Source organism: Rhinoraja longicauda, chromosome 3 (genome assembly GCF_053455715.1).
Source record: "Rhinoraja longicauda isolate Sanriku21f chromosome 3, sRhiLon1.1, whole genome shotgun sequence".
NCBI classification, from domain to species: domain Eukaryota; kingdom Metazoa; phylum Chordata; class Chondrichthyes; order Rajiformes; family Arhynchobatidae; genus Rhinoraja; species Rhinoraja longicauda.
This window is the reverse complement of record NC_135955.1, coordinates 36952861-36965783: the sequence shown is the minus strand read 5'-3', so window position 1 is coordinate 36965783 and position 12923 is coordinate 36952861. Positions and strand designations below refer to the sequence as shown.

Here is a 12923-nt window from a genome sequence, read left to right as displayed (position 1 = left end):
CAAGAATGGACCCTTTGGCCCAGATTGTTTATGTCGAACATGATGTCTAGCTGAACTGATTCTTTCTGCCTGCAAATGCTCCATATCCCACTATTCCTTACATTTCCATGTGCCTATCCAAAAGCCTATTAAATGCCACTATCGTATCCGCCTCCCCTGGCAATGTGTTCCAGGCCCCCAAAATTGTCAATTACCCAATTTGTCAATAACCTTATCACCTCATCCTCTGGATGCCAGTTAGTATGTGGTTAATAATGACACTACACTCATGGACTAACACAGAAAGCAATATTACCAATAACTAATGACTCTTGCAACAGACACTCTATTCTAAGTTCTGTCATTGGAAGAAATTCCCTAGGGAAATAATATTCAAGAATCTGCTCAAAGTTTCTTTTAAAGAATGCAGAATTTCTACTTATTCCACTCAGATATAACCTCTTTTAAACATTTATGCTAATATCTCTGTGCACTTCAATGTCTGATATTGTTCCCGTGAACTGCATTGAGATGCTCTTCTTTGTTAACAGCTCCATCTAACTGCTAATTGCTGTATTTTACTCCTTGTATCAATCATCATTGCTGGTGGCAGATCTTTTGATCAGGGTGTTACAGTCTGTTGATATAATGTCAAGAATCACAGCATTTTAAAATATCCGAAGGTAAATAACATAAACTGAGCTCTCTTCCTGACATTGTGAGGCCCACGGCCATTACTGAATGCTCACAGCTGCCAATAAATTAGCTGAGAACTTAATTCCAGTCATAGTGGATGATTAATGTTGAACAATTCTTCTCATAACTTCTTCCGGATATGAAGTCACATTTCTTGGACGTTGTGGAACTTCATCATTAGTAAAGCTATTTTAGTTTAGTTTAGTTTAGAGATACCCTGATGCCCACTGGGTCCGCGCCGTCCAGCAATTCCTGCACACTAACACTATCCTACACACACTAGGGGGGATAGGATGGAGTCGAGGTAGGTGGAAATAAGTACGGTGGGACATGAACAGGTAGAAACAATGGGTCTGCCGGGACAGTTATTTCTACCTACCTCGACTCCATCCTATCCCCCCGGTCAAATCCCTCCCCACCTACGTCCAAGACACCTCACATGCTCTCCGTCTCCTCAATAACTTCCGGTTTCCAGGCCCCCACTCCCTCATCTTTACCATGGATGTCCAGTCACTCTACACTTCCATCCCCCACAAGGATGGTCTTGAAGCCCTTCATTTCTTCCTTGACTGTAGAACCAGCCAATCCCCATCTACTAACAGAGCCTAGCAGAGCTGGTTCTTACCCTTAACAACTTCTCCTTTGACTCCTCCCACTTCCTCCAAACAAGAGGCGTAGCTATGGGCACTCGCATGGGCCCATAGCTATGCCTGCCTCTTTGTCGGGTATGTCGAACAATCCCTGATCCGGACGTACACTGGCCCCATCCCCGAACTCTACCTCCGCTACATCAACGACTGCATTGGTGCTACCTCTTGTACCCATGCAGAACTCACTGACTTCATACACTTCACTACCAATTTCCATCCTGCTCTTAAATATCCGACTATCTCCGACATCTCCCTACCGTTTCTGGACCTCACCATCTCCATCACAGGAGACAGACTAGTGACTGACATCTACTATAAACCCACTGACTCGCACAGCTATCTGGACTACACTTCTTCCCACCCTGTCTCCTGCAAAAAGTCTATCCCCTACTCCCAATTCCTCCGACTACGCTGCATCTGCGCCCGGGATGAGGTGTTTCACACTAGGGCATCAGAGATGTCCTCATTCTTCAGGAAACGGGGCTTCCGCTCTTCCATTATAGATGAGGCTCTCACTAGGGCCTCTTCTATATCCCACAGCTCTGCTCTTGCTCCCCCTCCCCCCATTCATAACAAGGACAGAATCCCCCTCGTTCTCACCATCCACCCCATCAGCCAGCATATCCAACAAATCATCCTCCAACATTTCCGTCACCTCCAACAGGACCCCACTACTGGCCACATCTTCCCATCCCCTCCCCTTTCTGCGTTCCGCAGAGACCGTTCCCTCCGTAAATCCCTGGTCCACTCGTCCCTTCCTACCCAAACCACCCCATCCCCGGGCACTTTCCCCGGCAACCGCAGGAGATGCAACACCTGTCCCTTTACCTCCCCCCTCAACTCCATCCAAGGACCCAAACAGTCTGTAGCGGCCAGCTTCTCGTCTATCTCAATTAGCTCCCAAGCTGCCACTTGCATAGACCGGGTCAGCGATAAGCGTAATAACTCGAACAACTAATAACAGAGATCCTCCCAGACGTTTAATAGTTAGTCTTCTTTATTTGAAGGTGCAATAAGCATATTGGCATATCTCTTGTCATCGACTGGTTATTAATTGCTAGGTAAAATTCCATATCTTACCACAGTCTATGCGATCGTTACGAATTGCCAGATATAACTTCGACACAGTTTGTATTAATCTTCTAGTTAATAAAACTTACAGGCGATTACATCATGGCTGATAAATCTTTTGGCGGAGCTTCTAGCTGACCCTCTGTCAGCACCTCCCAGCTCACCCACTAAGCCAGCACGTACCCAACTGCCCGTAATCTGGCTCCGCCCAGCCCATACGTAAGCATTGCATTAACTCTATAGTGTCCAAACTACAGCAGAATACAAGGTAGTGATATTAATAAGCAAAAATAACTAATAACTGCAAAATGGCTCCTACACAGTCTTTCCAGGTGAGACAGAGGTTCACCTGCACATCCTCCACCCTCATCTATTGTATCCGCTGCTCTAGATGTCAACTTCTTTACATCGGCTAAACCAAACGCAGGCTCAGCGATCGTTTCGCTCAACACCTTCGCTCAGTCCGCCTTAACCAACCTGATCTCCCAGTGGCTGAGCACTTCAACTCCTCCTCCCACTCCCAGTCTGTCATGGGCCTCCTCCAGTGCCATAGTGAGGCCCACCGGAAATTGGAGGAACGGCACCTCATATTTCGCTTGGGCAGCTTGCAGCCCAGCAGTATGAACATTGACTTCTCCAACTTTAGATAGTTCCTCTGCCCCTCTCTTCCCCTCCCCATCCCAGTTCTCCCTCTATCTTCCTGTCTCCACCTATATCCTTCCTTTGTCCCGCCCCCCTGACATCAGTCTGAAGAAGGGTCTTGACCCGAAACGTCACCCATTCCTTCTCTCCTGAGATGCTGCCTGACCTGCTGAGTTACTCCAGCATTTTGTGAATAAATACCTTCGATTTGTACCAGCATCTGCAGTTATTTTCCTACACTGTCATAAATCCCTAGTTTCCTTTTCCTTAAAAGTAACCTTCCAGACCAGGTTTCTGGTTGTTCCTCCTTGAATCTTTTCCTTAATTTTTTTAAATTAAGAATGAACATAGAACAGTACAGCACAGTAACAGGCCCTTTGGCCTGCAATGTCCGTACCGAACATGATGTCAGGTTAAACTAATCTCCTGTGCCTTCACGTGATCCTTATGCCTCCATTTTCTGCATCTCCATGTATCTATCTAAAAGCATCTTAAATGCCATCATCTGCCTCCACCATCACCCCGGCAGCATGTTTCAGTGATGCACCACTCTCTGTACAAAAAAAGGATGCCTGTGATATCCTCATAATTAAAAGTAAATTTTGTTGTATCTCCTCCTTCTGACCACTCATATTTATCTTCTTCCAATTTCTGAAAATATACCTGCCATATAATTAGTTAATTCGCAATGTTCAAGGAGTCACTTCATGCTGGAGATTGTATTTGACTGAAGGAGTTCTGCAGGGATCTGTGCTGGGACCTCTGCTCTTTGTGATATATATAAATGACTTGGCCATAAATGCAGATGGGTTGGTTATTAAGTTTGTAGATGACAACGAGATTACTGAGGGTTGCGGACTAAAAACATAGAAAAATAGGTGCAGGAGTAGGCCATTCACTCCTTCGAGCCACCATTTAATATGAGCATGGCTGATCATCTAAAATCAGTTCTCTATTCCTGTTTTTTCCCCAAATCCCTTGATTCCTTGAGCCCTAAAAGCTAAATCTGTGAGGAATCTGTGAGGAAAGTATGAGGAAAGCTGTCAAAGTACACAGCGGGATATAGATCAGCAGCAGAAATTTTGCAGAGAAACATGAAATGGAGTTTGATCCGAGCAAGTGTGAGGTGTTCCATTTTGGGAGGTCAAATTTAAGGGGAAAATATGCTATATGCATGACCCTCAATGACATTGATATACAGAGGGACAATGGAGTCCATATCCATAACACCCTGAAATTGGCAACACAAGTGGATAGAGTGGTAAAGATGGCATGTGGTATGCTTGCCTTCACTGGTCAGGGCATGAAGTATAAGACTCAGGATGTCATGATGCAGCTTTATAGGACATTGGTTAGGTCATATTTGGTATATTACATGCAGATTTGGTTTCCCCATAATAGGAAAGATGTGAACACTTTGGAAAAGGTGCAGAGGAGGTTTACCAGAATGTTACTTCGATTTGGGGGTATTAGTTACAGGGTAGACAGTCAGAACCTTTTTCCAAGGATGGAAAAATCAAATACTAGAGGGAATAGCTTTAAGGTGAGAGGGATAAAGCTTAAAGGAGATGTTTGGGGCAACCTTTTTACACAGAGGGTGGTGAGTGCCTAGAACATGCTGGCAGGGTTGGTGAATGAAGCAGATATGATAGTGGCATTTACGCTTTTGGTTAGCCATATGGATACACAGAGTAGGGAGGAATATGGATTAGTTAGAATAAGAGATGGCCTTGGCATCATGTTTGGCACTGACATCATGAACTGAAGAACCTGTTCTTGTGCTGTGCTCTTCTGTGTTCTATGTAAAGGTTCTCAGGAACATCTTCAACTTTTACTAGCACCTGATGAAATGGAGAGATGTGGCAGATAAAAATAAATTAAGACACATGTTGAGACAAGTGATGGAATCTCTGGGCAAGAACGAGATAGCACTCAGACTTCAGTTTGGTGGCTGGACTCGCTGCTACATGAGACAGACATGAGAAGGTTGGCAGCACTGCTAACTGTCTGCTAGAAATTCCACCACAGCTAACCTATTGCAGCCATGTACTTTGAAAGGCTGGCAACATACCAAACTCCTCAACATGCAGCACAGTGGAGTAACTGGTAGAGCTGCTGCCTCACAGCATTAGAGACCCAGTTACCCTAATGTGCTGGGAGTGGGAGTGAAAGTGGCATAACATAGATTTAATGTGAATGGGTTAGATTCACATCTCGATGGTCAGCGTGGACTTGATGGACCGAAGGACGTTTCGAAGTTGTATTTCTAAATTAAACTAAACATATATGATATTGTTTCCTTCTATCTACCGCAAGAGTGCGAATCATTAGTCAGCACTAAACACATTTCTCACCTGATTTCCTTCCTCCTTTAGTTTTTGTAATACCATGTGAAAGCCATTCATTGTTGCTTGCCCCATGCCATATACTGGGTAGCCGAGTTGAACCTGTCGAAAATTGGGTGCTCCGTATTTATTCAGAGTGAGAAGGATGTCCATTTTGTCACCGAGATCATTAATCATAAAGTATTTCCCCTGAAGGAATGTAGAATGAAATATTGTATCAGTAGATATCACTCACGGAATTGTTCACTGTCAAATTAATGGCTACAACATGAAAGGATTGTTAGATCTCTATCATTAAAGGAACAAAAAATAATTGGGTGAGCTTATGAATTTCCAATTATACATTCAATTAGCTCAATGGGAAATAAATATTATTTATTTGTGGACTTTTGGTATTCCCCACAAATTCGCAGACAATGCCAACATTGTGGGCCAGATATCAAATAATGATGAAACGAAGGAGATTGAGAACCTCGTGACCTGGTGTCGAGACAACAAACATTCTCTCAATGTCTGCAAGACAAAGGAGCTGGTGATCGACTTCAGGAAGCGAAGCGGTATACATACCCCAGTTTGTATTCACTATGCCGAAATAGAAATGGTTGAATGCTTCAAATCTCTAGGAGTAAATATCACCAGCAACTTGTCCTGGACCACCCATATTGAAGCAATGGCCAAGAAAACACACCAATGCCTCTACTTCCTTCAAAGGTTTAGGAGGTTTGGCATGTCCCCAACAACTCTCACCAACTTCTACAAATGTGCTGCAGAAAGCATTTTATCAGGATGTATCACAGCATGGTTTGGAATCAGTGCCATCCAAGACCATAAGGAATTGTAGAGAATTGTGGAATTGTCAAGGACAAGTCTCACCCTGGTCACTCCTTCTTCTCCGCTTTCCTCTAGGGCAAGAGGTATAGAAGCGTAAAAACGGGCCAGTGTCTTCCCACCATTATTAGGCAACTGAATCTTCCTACTAACAACTAAAGAGCAGTCCTGAGCTACTATTTACCTCATTGGAGACCCTTGGATTAACTTTAATCGGACAAATGGACTTTATCTTGCACTAACGTCATTCCCTTATTATGCAGATATGTACACTATGGATGGCTTGATTGTCACCACGTATTATTTTTCCGGTAACTGGTTAGCACGCAATGAAAGCTTTTCACAGTACCTCAGTACATGTGACAATAAACTAGATTAAAAAATAAAAGTTGTATTTCCATTGATGTCACAGAGTCAAAGATGTAGCTAAATAACAGGTCTTTCAGACCTGTGCTGACCATCATCCACCCATTTACACCAATCCTATATTAATACGAACGCTTGGGATGTGGGAGGAAGCCCATGCAGTCACAGAGAGAACATGCAACCTCCACATGTACCCGATGTGTGGATTGAACCCAGGAGTCCAGTGCATGGAGGCAGTGGCTCTATGACCTCTACCACCTGCTAACACATTGTGCCTCCTACTCACAATGGCAAAATGAAAAGAACAAAATTCCTGGGCAAATTAGGATTCAAATTTCCTGATGGGCATTTGCCTGATTGCAGAGAGGGTGATTTTCACAATGTTTTTACGATATGATAACACAATACGATACGATAGAATTTTATTTATCTCAGGAGGGAAATTAGTTTGCCAACAGTCATAAAACACAACAAGATACATGAAACATGAAGTTAAAGTGACGAGTGGGAAGTCCAGTATTGGGGAAATGCAAAGATTGGGGAGGAGGGGGGGAGGGGGAAGGGGAGTCAGTCAGTTTACCCCCATGACAGAAGGGGGAGGAGTCGTACAGTTTGATAGCCACAGGGAAAAAGGATCTCCTGTGGCGTTCTGTGCAGAATCTTGGGGGAACCAGTCTGTTGTTCAGTTTTCCAAATAAATGTTTTGGCTTCTGTTTATGGACATGTTTGTGCTTAATTGTTTTCAGAACTATCAGTTGGAGCTTCAAACACAACATGGTGTCTTTTTCAAAATGCACTTTTTAGATGATACATATTAATAGCCTCATGCTGAAACAAGTTTCAGAAAAGGAAATGACTTACCTGCACGAGGTAATGCTCGGGTAAACTGTCATTCATGCTGCCAATGACGTAGTGGGCCTGAAGAAAGTTATCGTGAACTTGAAATTCTTCCTTCAGATTGTGCCTTAGAATCAAGCAAAAAACATGAGAATTCAGCAGCAGGAATCAGGCCCAGCCAGAAAAGTTTTCTACCAGGTCAGCGATTGACAAGAAGTAGCCAATGCCCTCAGCTGGTTGTGCAGCTGAAGGCCTCCAGGACTGCACAACCAGCTGAGAGCAATGGCTACTTCTTGTCAATCGCTGACCTGGTAGAAAACCTTTCTGGCTGGGCCTGATTCCTGCTGCTTTCTGTGTCTTCCAGAGCCACCCTATCTATGCCAGGGAGAGTCCCCAAGTGTTGCTGGAGGCTTTGTGCACAAAAATAATAAGTTGTGCAATAACAGAATGGCAACAACCTTATATTTGAATTAATTAATTTGGGTTCATTGCACTTCAATGATTCAATGAATTAATGATACTTTATGGTCACATGTACCAAGGGAGTGAAATTCTTTTTTTGTTGCATACAATCGAGTAAAATCATACAGCAGACTTCACCTAGGCTGTAAACAAAGAGTTGCCATGTTTCCGGCGCCAACAAAGTTTCAGAAGATCTCAGTACAGTCTTATCATCTCGTAGCAGTGAATCAGGCCAGCCACCGCATGCCAGGTCCCTCTTTGTTCTCAGCGGCCCCCCCACTGGGTCCTTCTTTGTTTTCAGTGGCCCTCTACTGAGCCCCTCTTTCCTCTCAGTGGCCCTATACTGGGCCCCTCCTTGTTCTTGGCAGTGCAGCCTGCCAGGTCCCTCTTTATTCTCAGTGGCCCCCCACAGGGTCCCTCTTTATTCTCGGTGGCGCGGCCCACCGGTCGTTCTGCTCCGTGGCACATCCCGGGAACCTTACGGTAGCTTTTACTGTAACATATGAAGGCTGTGCAGGCTAAGTCAATGGATATGTTTAAGGCAGAGATAGATAGATTCTTGATTAGATTCTTGATTAGTGTCAAAGGTTATAGGGAGAAGGCAGGAGAATGGGGTTAGGAGGAATAAAACAGCCATGATTGAATGGCGGAGTAGACGATGGGCCGAATGGCCTAATTCTGCTCCTATCACATGACATAACCTGATGACCTTTTTCTGAGATAAACAATTATGTTTGCTTATATAGTAGTTCTTTTCAATTATGCAACAATATCTGATTAGTAGGCAATCTTCATAGAAATATTTTAAGACAAAATAGAAGCCTTGTGCGAGGAAACCATACATAAATGTGTAAAGCTAACTAAAGCAGAACTAGTAACATCAAATTTGTTTCTCCCATCCCAGACATTGCCTCCCTTGCTGGATATGTGTAGCTTACAACATTTTCTGATTAATTCCAAATGTAAGTTCCAGGAGACATGAGGGTACTTCTGAACGGACGTAATCACAGAATTGTTGCTTTATTAGACCAATGGCTGACACTGGAGCAAACAAATGGTCAATAGAGCCTTACTTCATTTGTTTTCTCCTGTATTATTGGGATCATGAGCAGTGAATGCAATGATATTTCAAGAAACATCTGTGCATTCAGATACATTAATGGATATTGCCTTACTCTCAATTCATTCGTCCCTGTTGCATCTGCTTCCAAGATGAGGAGTCCAATAACAGGACATCCAAGATGTCTTCATTCTTCAGGGAACGTGGGTTCTCCTTTCTGTCACAAATGAGTTCTTAACACATGTCTCTTCTGTTCCCTGTAGTTCTGCTCTCACTCCCCCTTCCCCCAGATGCAAAAAGGACAGAGTTCCCCAGGTCCTCACCTTTCACCCCACCAGCTTCCACATCTAACACATCTCTGACATTTCCATCACCTCCTAAGGGATCCCACCACTCATCATGTCTTCTCATCTCTACCCTTTTCCGCCATCCGCAGGGACCGCTCCCTCCGCAACTCCCTTATGTTGGGAGGAAACCAAGCACCCAAAGGAAATCCACACGGTTACTGATGCTTTTACTCACGTTATCACAACACGTGCCACTTTGTTGGTGACAAAGGATTTGGCCAACCCTGCCGGGGTGTTGATAACCTCAGAGTGACTGTCAGCAACAGGTTGTTTGACATCCTTCTCGGGTTGTGCTTGGACAGGTGATGCTGATTGCTGGTTGGTACTAGCGCTGGTACCCATGGTCTCCTCGTACCTGAACAAAGATATGGTTTAAAAAAACATTCTAAACACCAGTTCTTTGGGCTAATAAGCAGTAAATTATTACCAATTTCAATCCAAACTCTGAGTTAATCCTAATGTCAACCATTTGGAAAGAGTCCACAAGCACCAGGACCCACTTTCCTGTGTCTGTTTAGTTGTAACCAGGGAATCATTTGCAAAGGCTGCCTCTCCTGCATCTACCTCAAATATTTGGGCCTCGCCTACTTCTTACTTCTCTTCTACATTCTGCACAAGAGCACATCATTTGATGCATCGTGAAAGTTCTTTGTACCTTTTCATTCCTCTAGCTTCTCTCTTCCCTAACACTCAGTCTGAAGGGTACCGACCTCAAAAAGGAACCTATTCCTTTTATCCAGAGATGCTGCCTGACCCGCTGAATTACTCCAGCATTTGGAGTCTATCATTTGAAGCAACATTGGTTTCTACAGTGTGTGCATTGCAGCTGTACCAGTTCTTTAAATTACCAGAGAGTATGTCTGACAGGCAATATCTATTGAGCTGACATTCTCCTGTCAGTGTCATAATCTCTGCTCTATTGCCCTCCCATTCTGCTTGCCATATGAAAGGAAGGATGCAGAGGAGATTCACCAGGCCGTCACCTGTGACAAGACATTTCTGTTGTGAGGAGAGGCTGGGTTTGTATACCTTGGGAGTGGAGAGGCTGGAGGAAGCAGCTGATTGAGATATACAAAATCTAGTCAGCCATGGATACAGTGGAGAGTGAGAAACGTTCCCTCATATCAAAGATGTCTAAAACAAGGAGATCAAGGAATATTTGAGGATTTGAGTATCTCAGGATACCCAGACGGTAAGCGGGATCTGAGAAGGTTATGGAGATAGGTATTCTCACTGCATTTTTTAAAATCTGGACAAGCACATGAATTGCCAGGGCATAGAAGGCCGTCAACCAAGTGCCAGTAAATGTGATTACTGTAGATGGTGGGTTGAAAGGCCAGTTTCTATGCTACATGACCATGAGTCTTTAATTCTCTCACATCTACTTGAAATTGTATCGGACTACACAGAACCTCTAAGTGAAAGATGATCCTTGGATAAACTTTGCAACGCAGCTTTGCATTGCTGAATCTGTTATTACTATTGATCATAGAGTCATTAAGTCGTAGGTAATACAGCACAGACAGGCCCTTCAGCCCAACTAGCCCAAGCCAACCAAGTTGCCCCACCTACACTCGTCCCACCTGCCCATGTTTGGCCCATATCCAACTAAACCTTTCCAATCCTTGTACATGAATAAAATGTCTCAGAAATGTTTTTATAGTACCTGCTTCAACTTCTCCTCTGGCAGCTCATTCCATATACCCACCACCCCCTGTGTGAAAATGTTGCGCCTCAGATTCCTATTAAATCTTTCCCTTCTTACCTGAAACCTATGTCTGCTGGTTCTTGATTCCCCTACTCTGGATCTACCTTATCTACCCCCCCCCCTCATGATCTTTACACATCCTCCTGCGATTCAAGGAATGTCCTAGCCTGTTCAACCTCTGCTCATGGCCTCATGTCCTCGTAGATTTTCACAGCACTCTTTCCAGCTTAACAATATCTTTCCTATAGCAGGGTGACCAAGACTGAATACAATACTCCACATGTGGCCTCACCAGTGTCTTGGACAGCTGTGACATTACATCCCAACTTCTATACTCAAAACCCTGACTGATGAAGGTCAATGTGCTGAAATGCTTCTTGACCACCATGTGACGTCACTTTCAAGGAACTATGTACCTGCACTCCTCATTCCCTCTGTTCTGCAACACTCCCAAGAGCCCTACCATTCACTGTGAAGACCCTGCCCCCGTTTGACTTCCTAAAATGTAACACCTCACACTTATCTCCATTAAATTGCATTAACCATTCCTTAGCCCACTTGCCCAACTGATCAAGATCCTGCTGTAATCTTTGATAGCCATCTTCGCTATCTTCAATACCACCCACCTTAGTATCAGCTACAAACTTACTCATCCTGCCTTGTACATAGAACAAAGAACATGGAACAGTACAACACATGATCGTAGACACAAAAAGCTGGAGTAACTCAGCGGGACTGGCAGCATCTCTGGAGAGAAGGGCACCCATTCCTTCTCTCCAGAGATGCTGCCTGGCCCGCTGAGTTACTCCAGCTTTTTGTGTCTATCTTTGGTTTAAACCAGCATCTGCAGTTCCTTCTTACACAACACATGATCAGTTCAGTTTAGTTTATTATCACATGTACCAAGGTACAGTGAAAAGCTTTTTGATGCGTGCTAACCAGTCAGCAGAAAGATAACGCATGATGACAATCAATCCATTTCCAGTGTATAGATACATGATAAGGGAATAACGTTTAGTGCAAGGTAAAGCCAGCAAAGTCTGGTCAAGGATTGTCCGAGGGACATCAAAGAGGATCAGGGCCTTTGGACCACGAAGTTCGTGCCGTTCATAATGCCTAGTTAAACTTATCTCATCTGCCTGTACATGATCAACATCCCTCTATTCCCTTCACTTCCATGTGCCCAACTAAAACCCTCACTATCATATCTGCCTCTGCCATCATCCCTGACAATGCGTTCCAGGCCCCCGCAACTCACCATGCAACTAGTGTTGGATTTTTTCCACCCCAGGAAAAAGGTTTTGACTGTCTACCCTATCTATGCCTCTCATATATTCTATCGTCTCCCATCAACCTCCAAAGTTCTAGAGAAAACAATCCAGGTCTACCCAACCTCTCTTTGAAGCTGAAACATTCTAATCCAGGCAGAAATTTGGTAAACCTCCTCTGCATTCTATCCAAAGCCTCCACATCTTTCCCATAATGGGGCAACCAGAACTGCATGCATCCTCATCCAAATTGTTGATATAAACCACAAATGGCAAAGGGCCCAGCACTGATCCCTGAGCCACACCATTAGTCAAAGGCCTCCAGTCAGCTAGCTCTTTGGATCCCATGCAATCTAACCTTTCAGAACAGTTTACCATGTGGAACCATATCAAATGCCATGCTAAAACCACAGAGACTACCTGTCCTTAAACCAATCAACCTTGCCCTTCACTCTAACAGGAACATACAGGGTATGCTCTGAAAGTGAGTCATTCCAATTTTAAAAGCTTCCAGACATTCCTTCGCCAGCAAACCACCTACTTCAATCAACTTGAGCTAGTTCCTGTCTAATACCGTCAAAGCTGGCCTTGCCCCAATTCAGAATATTATCGTGTGGGCTCGCCTCGTCTTTATCAATAACCATCTTCAAGCTAATAGAACAGT

At 44.1% G+C, this 12923-nt stretch overlaps 1 protein-coding gene across 1 annotated transcript in view; it reads right to left on the bottom strand.

The window, feature by feature from the left end:
- LOC144592239 (paladin-like) overlaps positions 1-12637 on the bottom strand; it is an 88722-nt gene extending 76085 nt beyond the window's left edge. The window contains exons 1-4 of the mRNA XM_078396771.1: positions 12618-12637; positions 9459-9638; positions 7439-7541; positions 5393-5572 (exon numbers count right to left, since the gene is read on the bottom strand). Of these exons, the coding sequence (XP_078252897.1) occupies positions 5393-5572; positions 7439-7541; positions 9459-9638; positions 12618-12637 (483 nt within the window). The remainder of the gene's footprint in view (positions 1-5392; positions 5573-7438; positions 7542-9458; positions 9639-12617) is intronic.
- Positions 12638-12923: the final 286 nt, after the last annotated feature.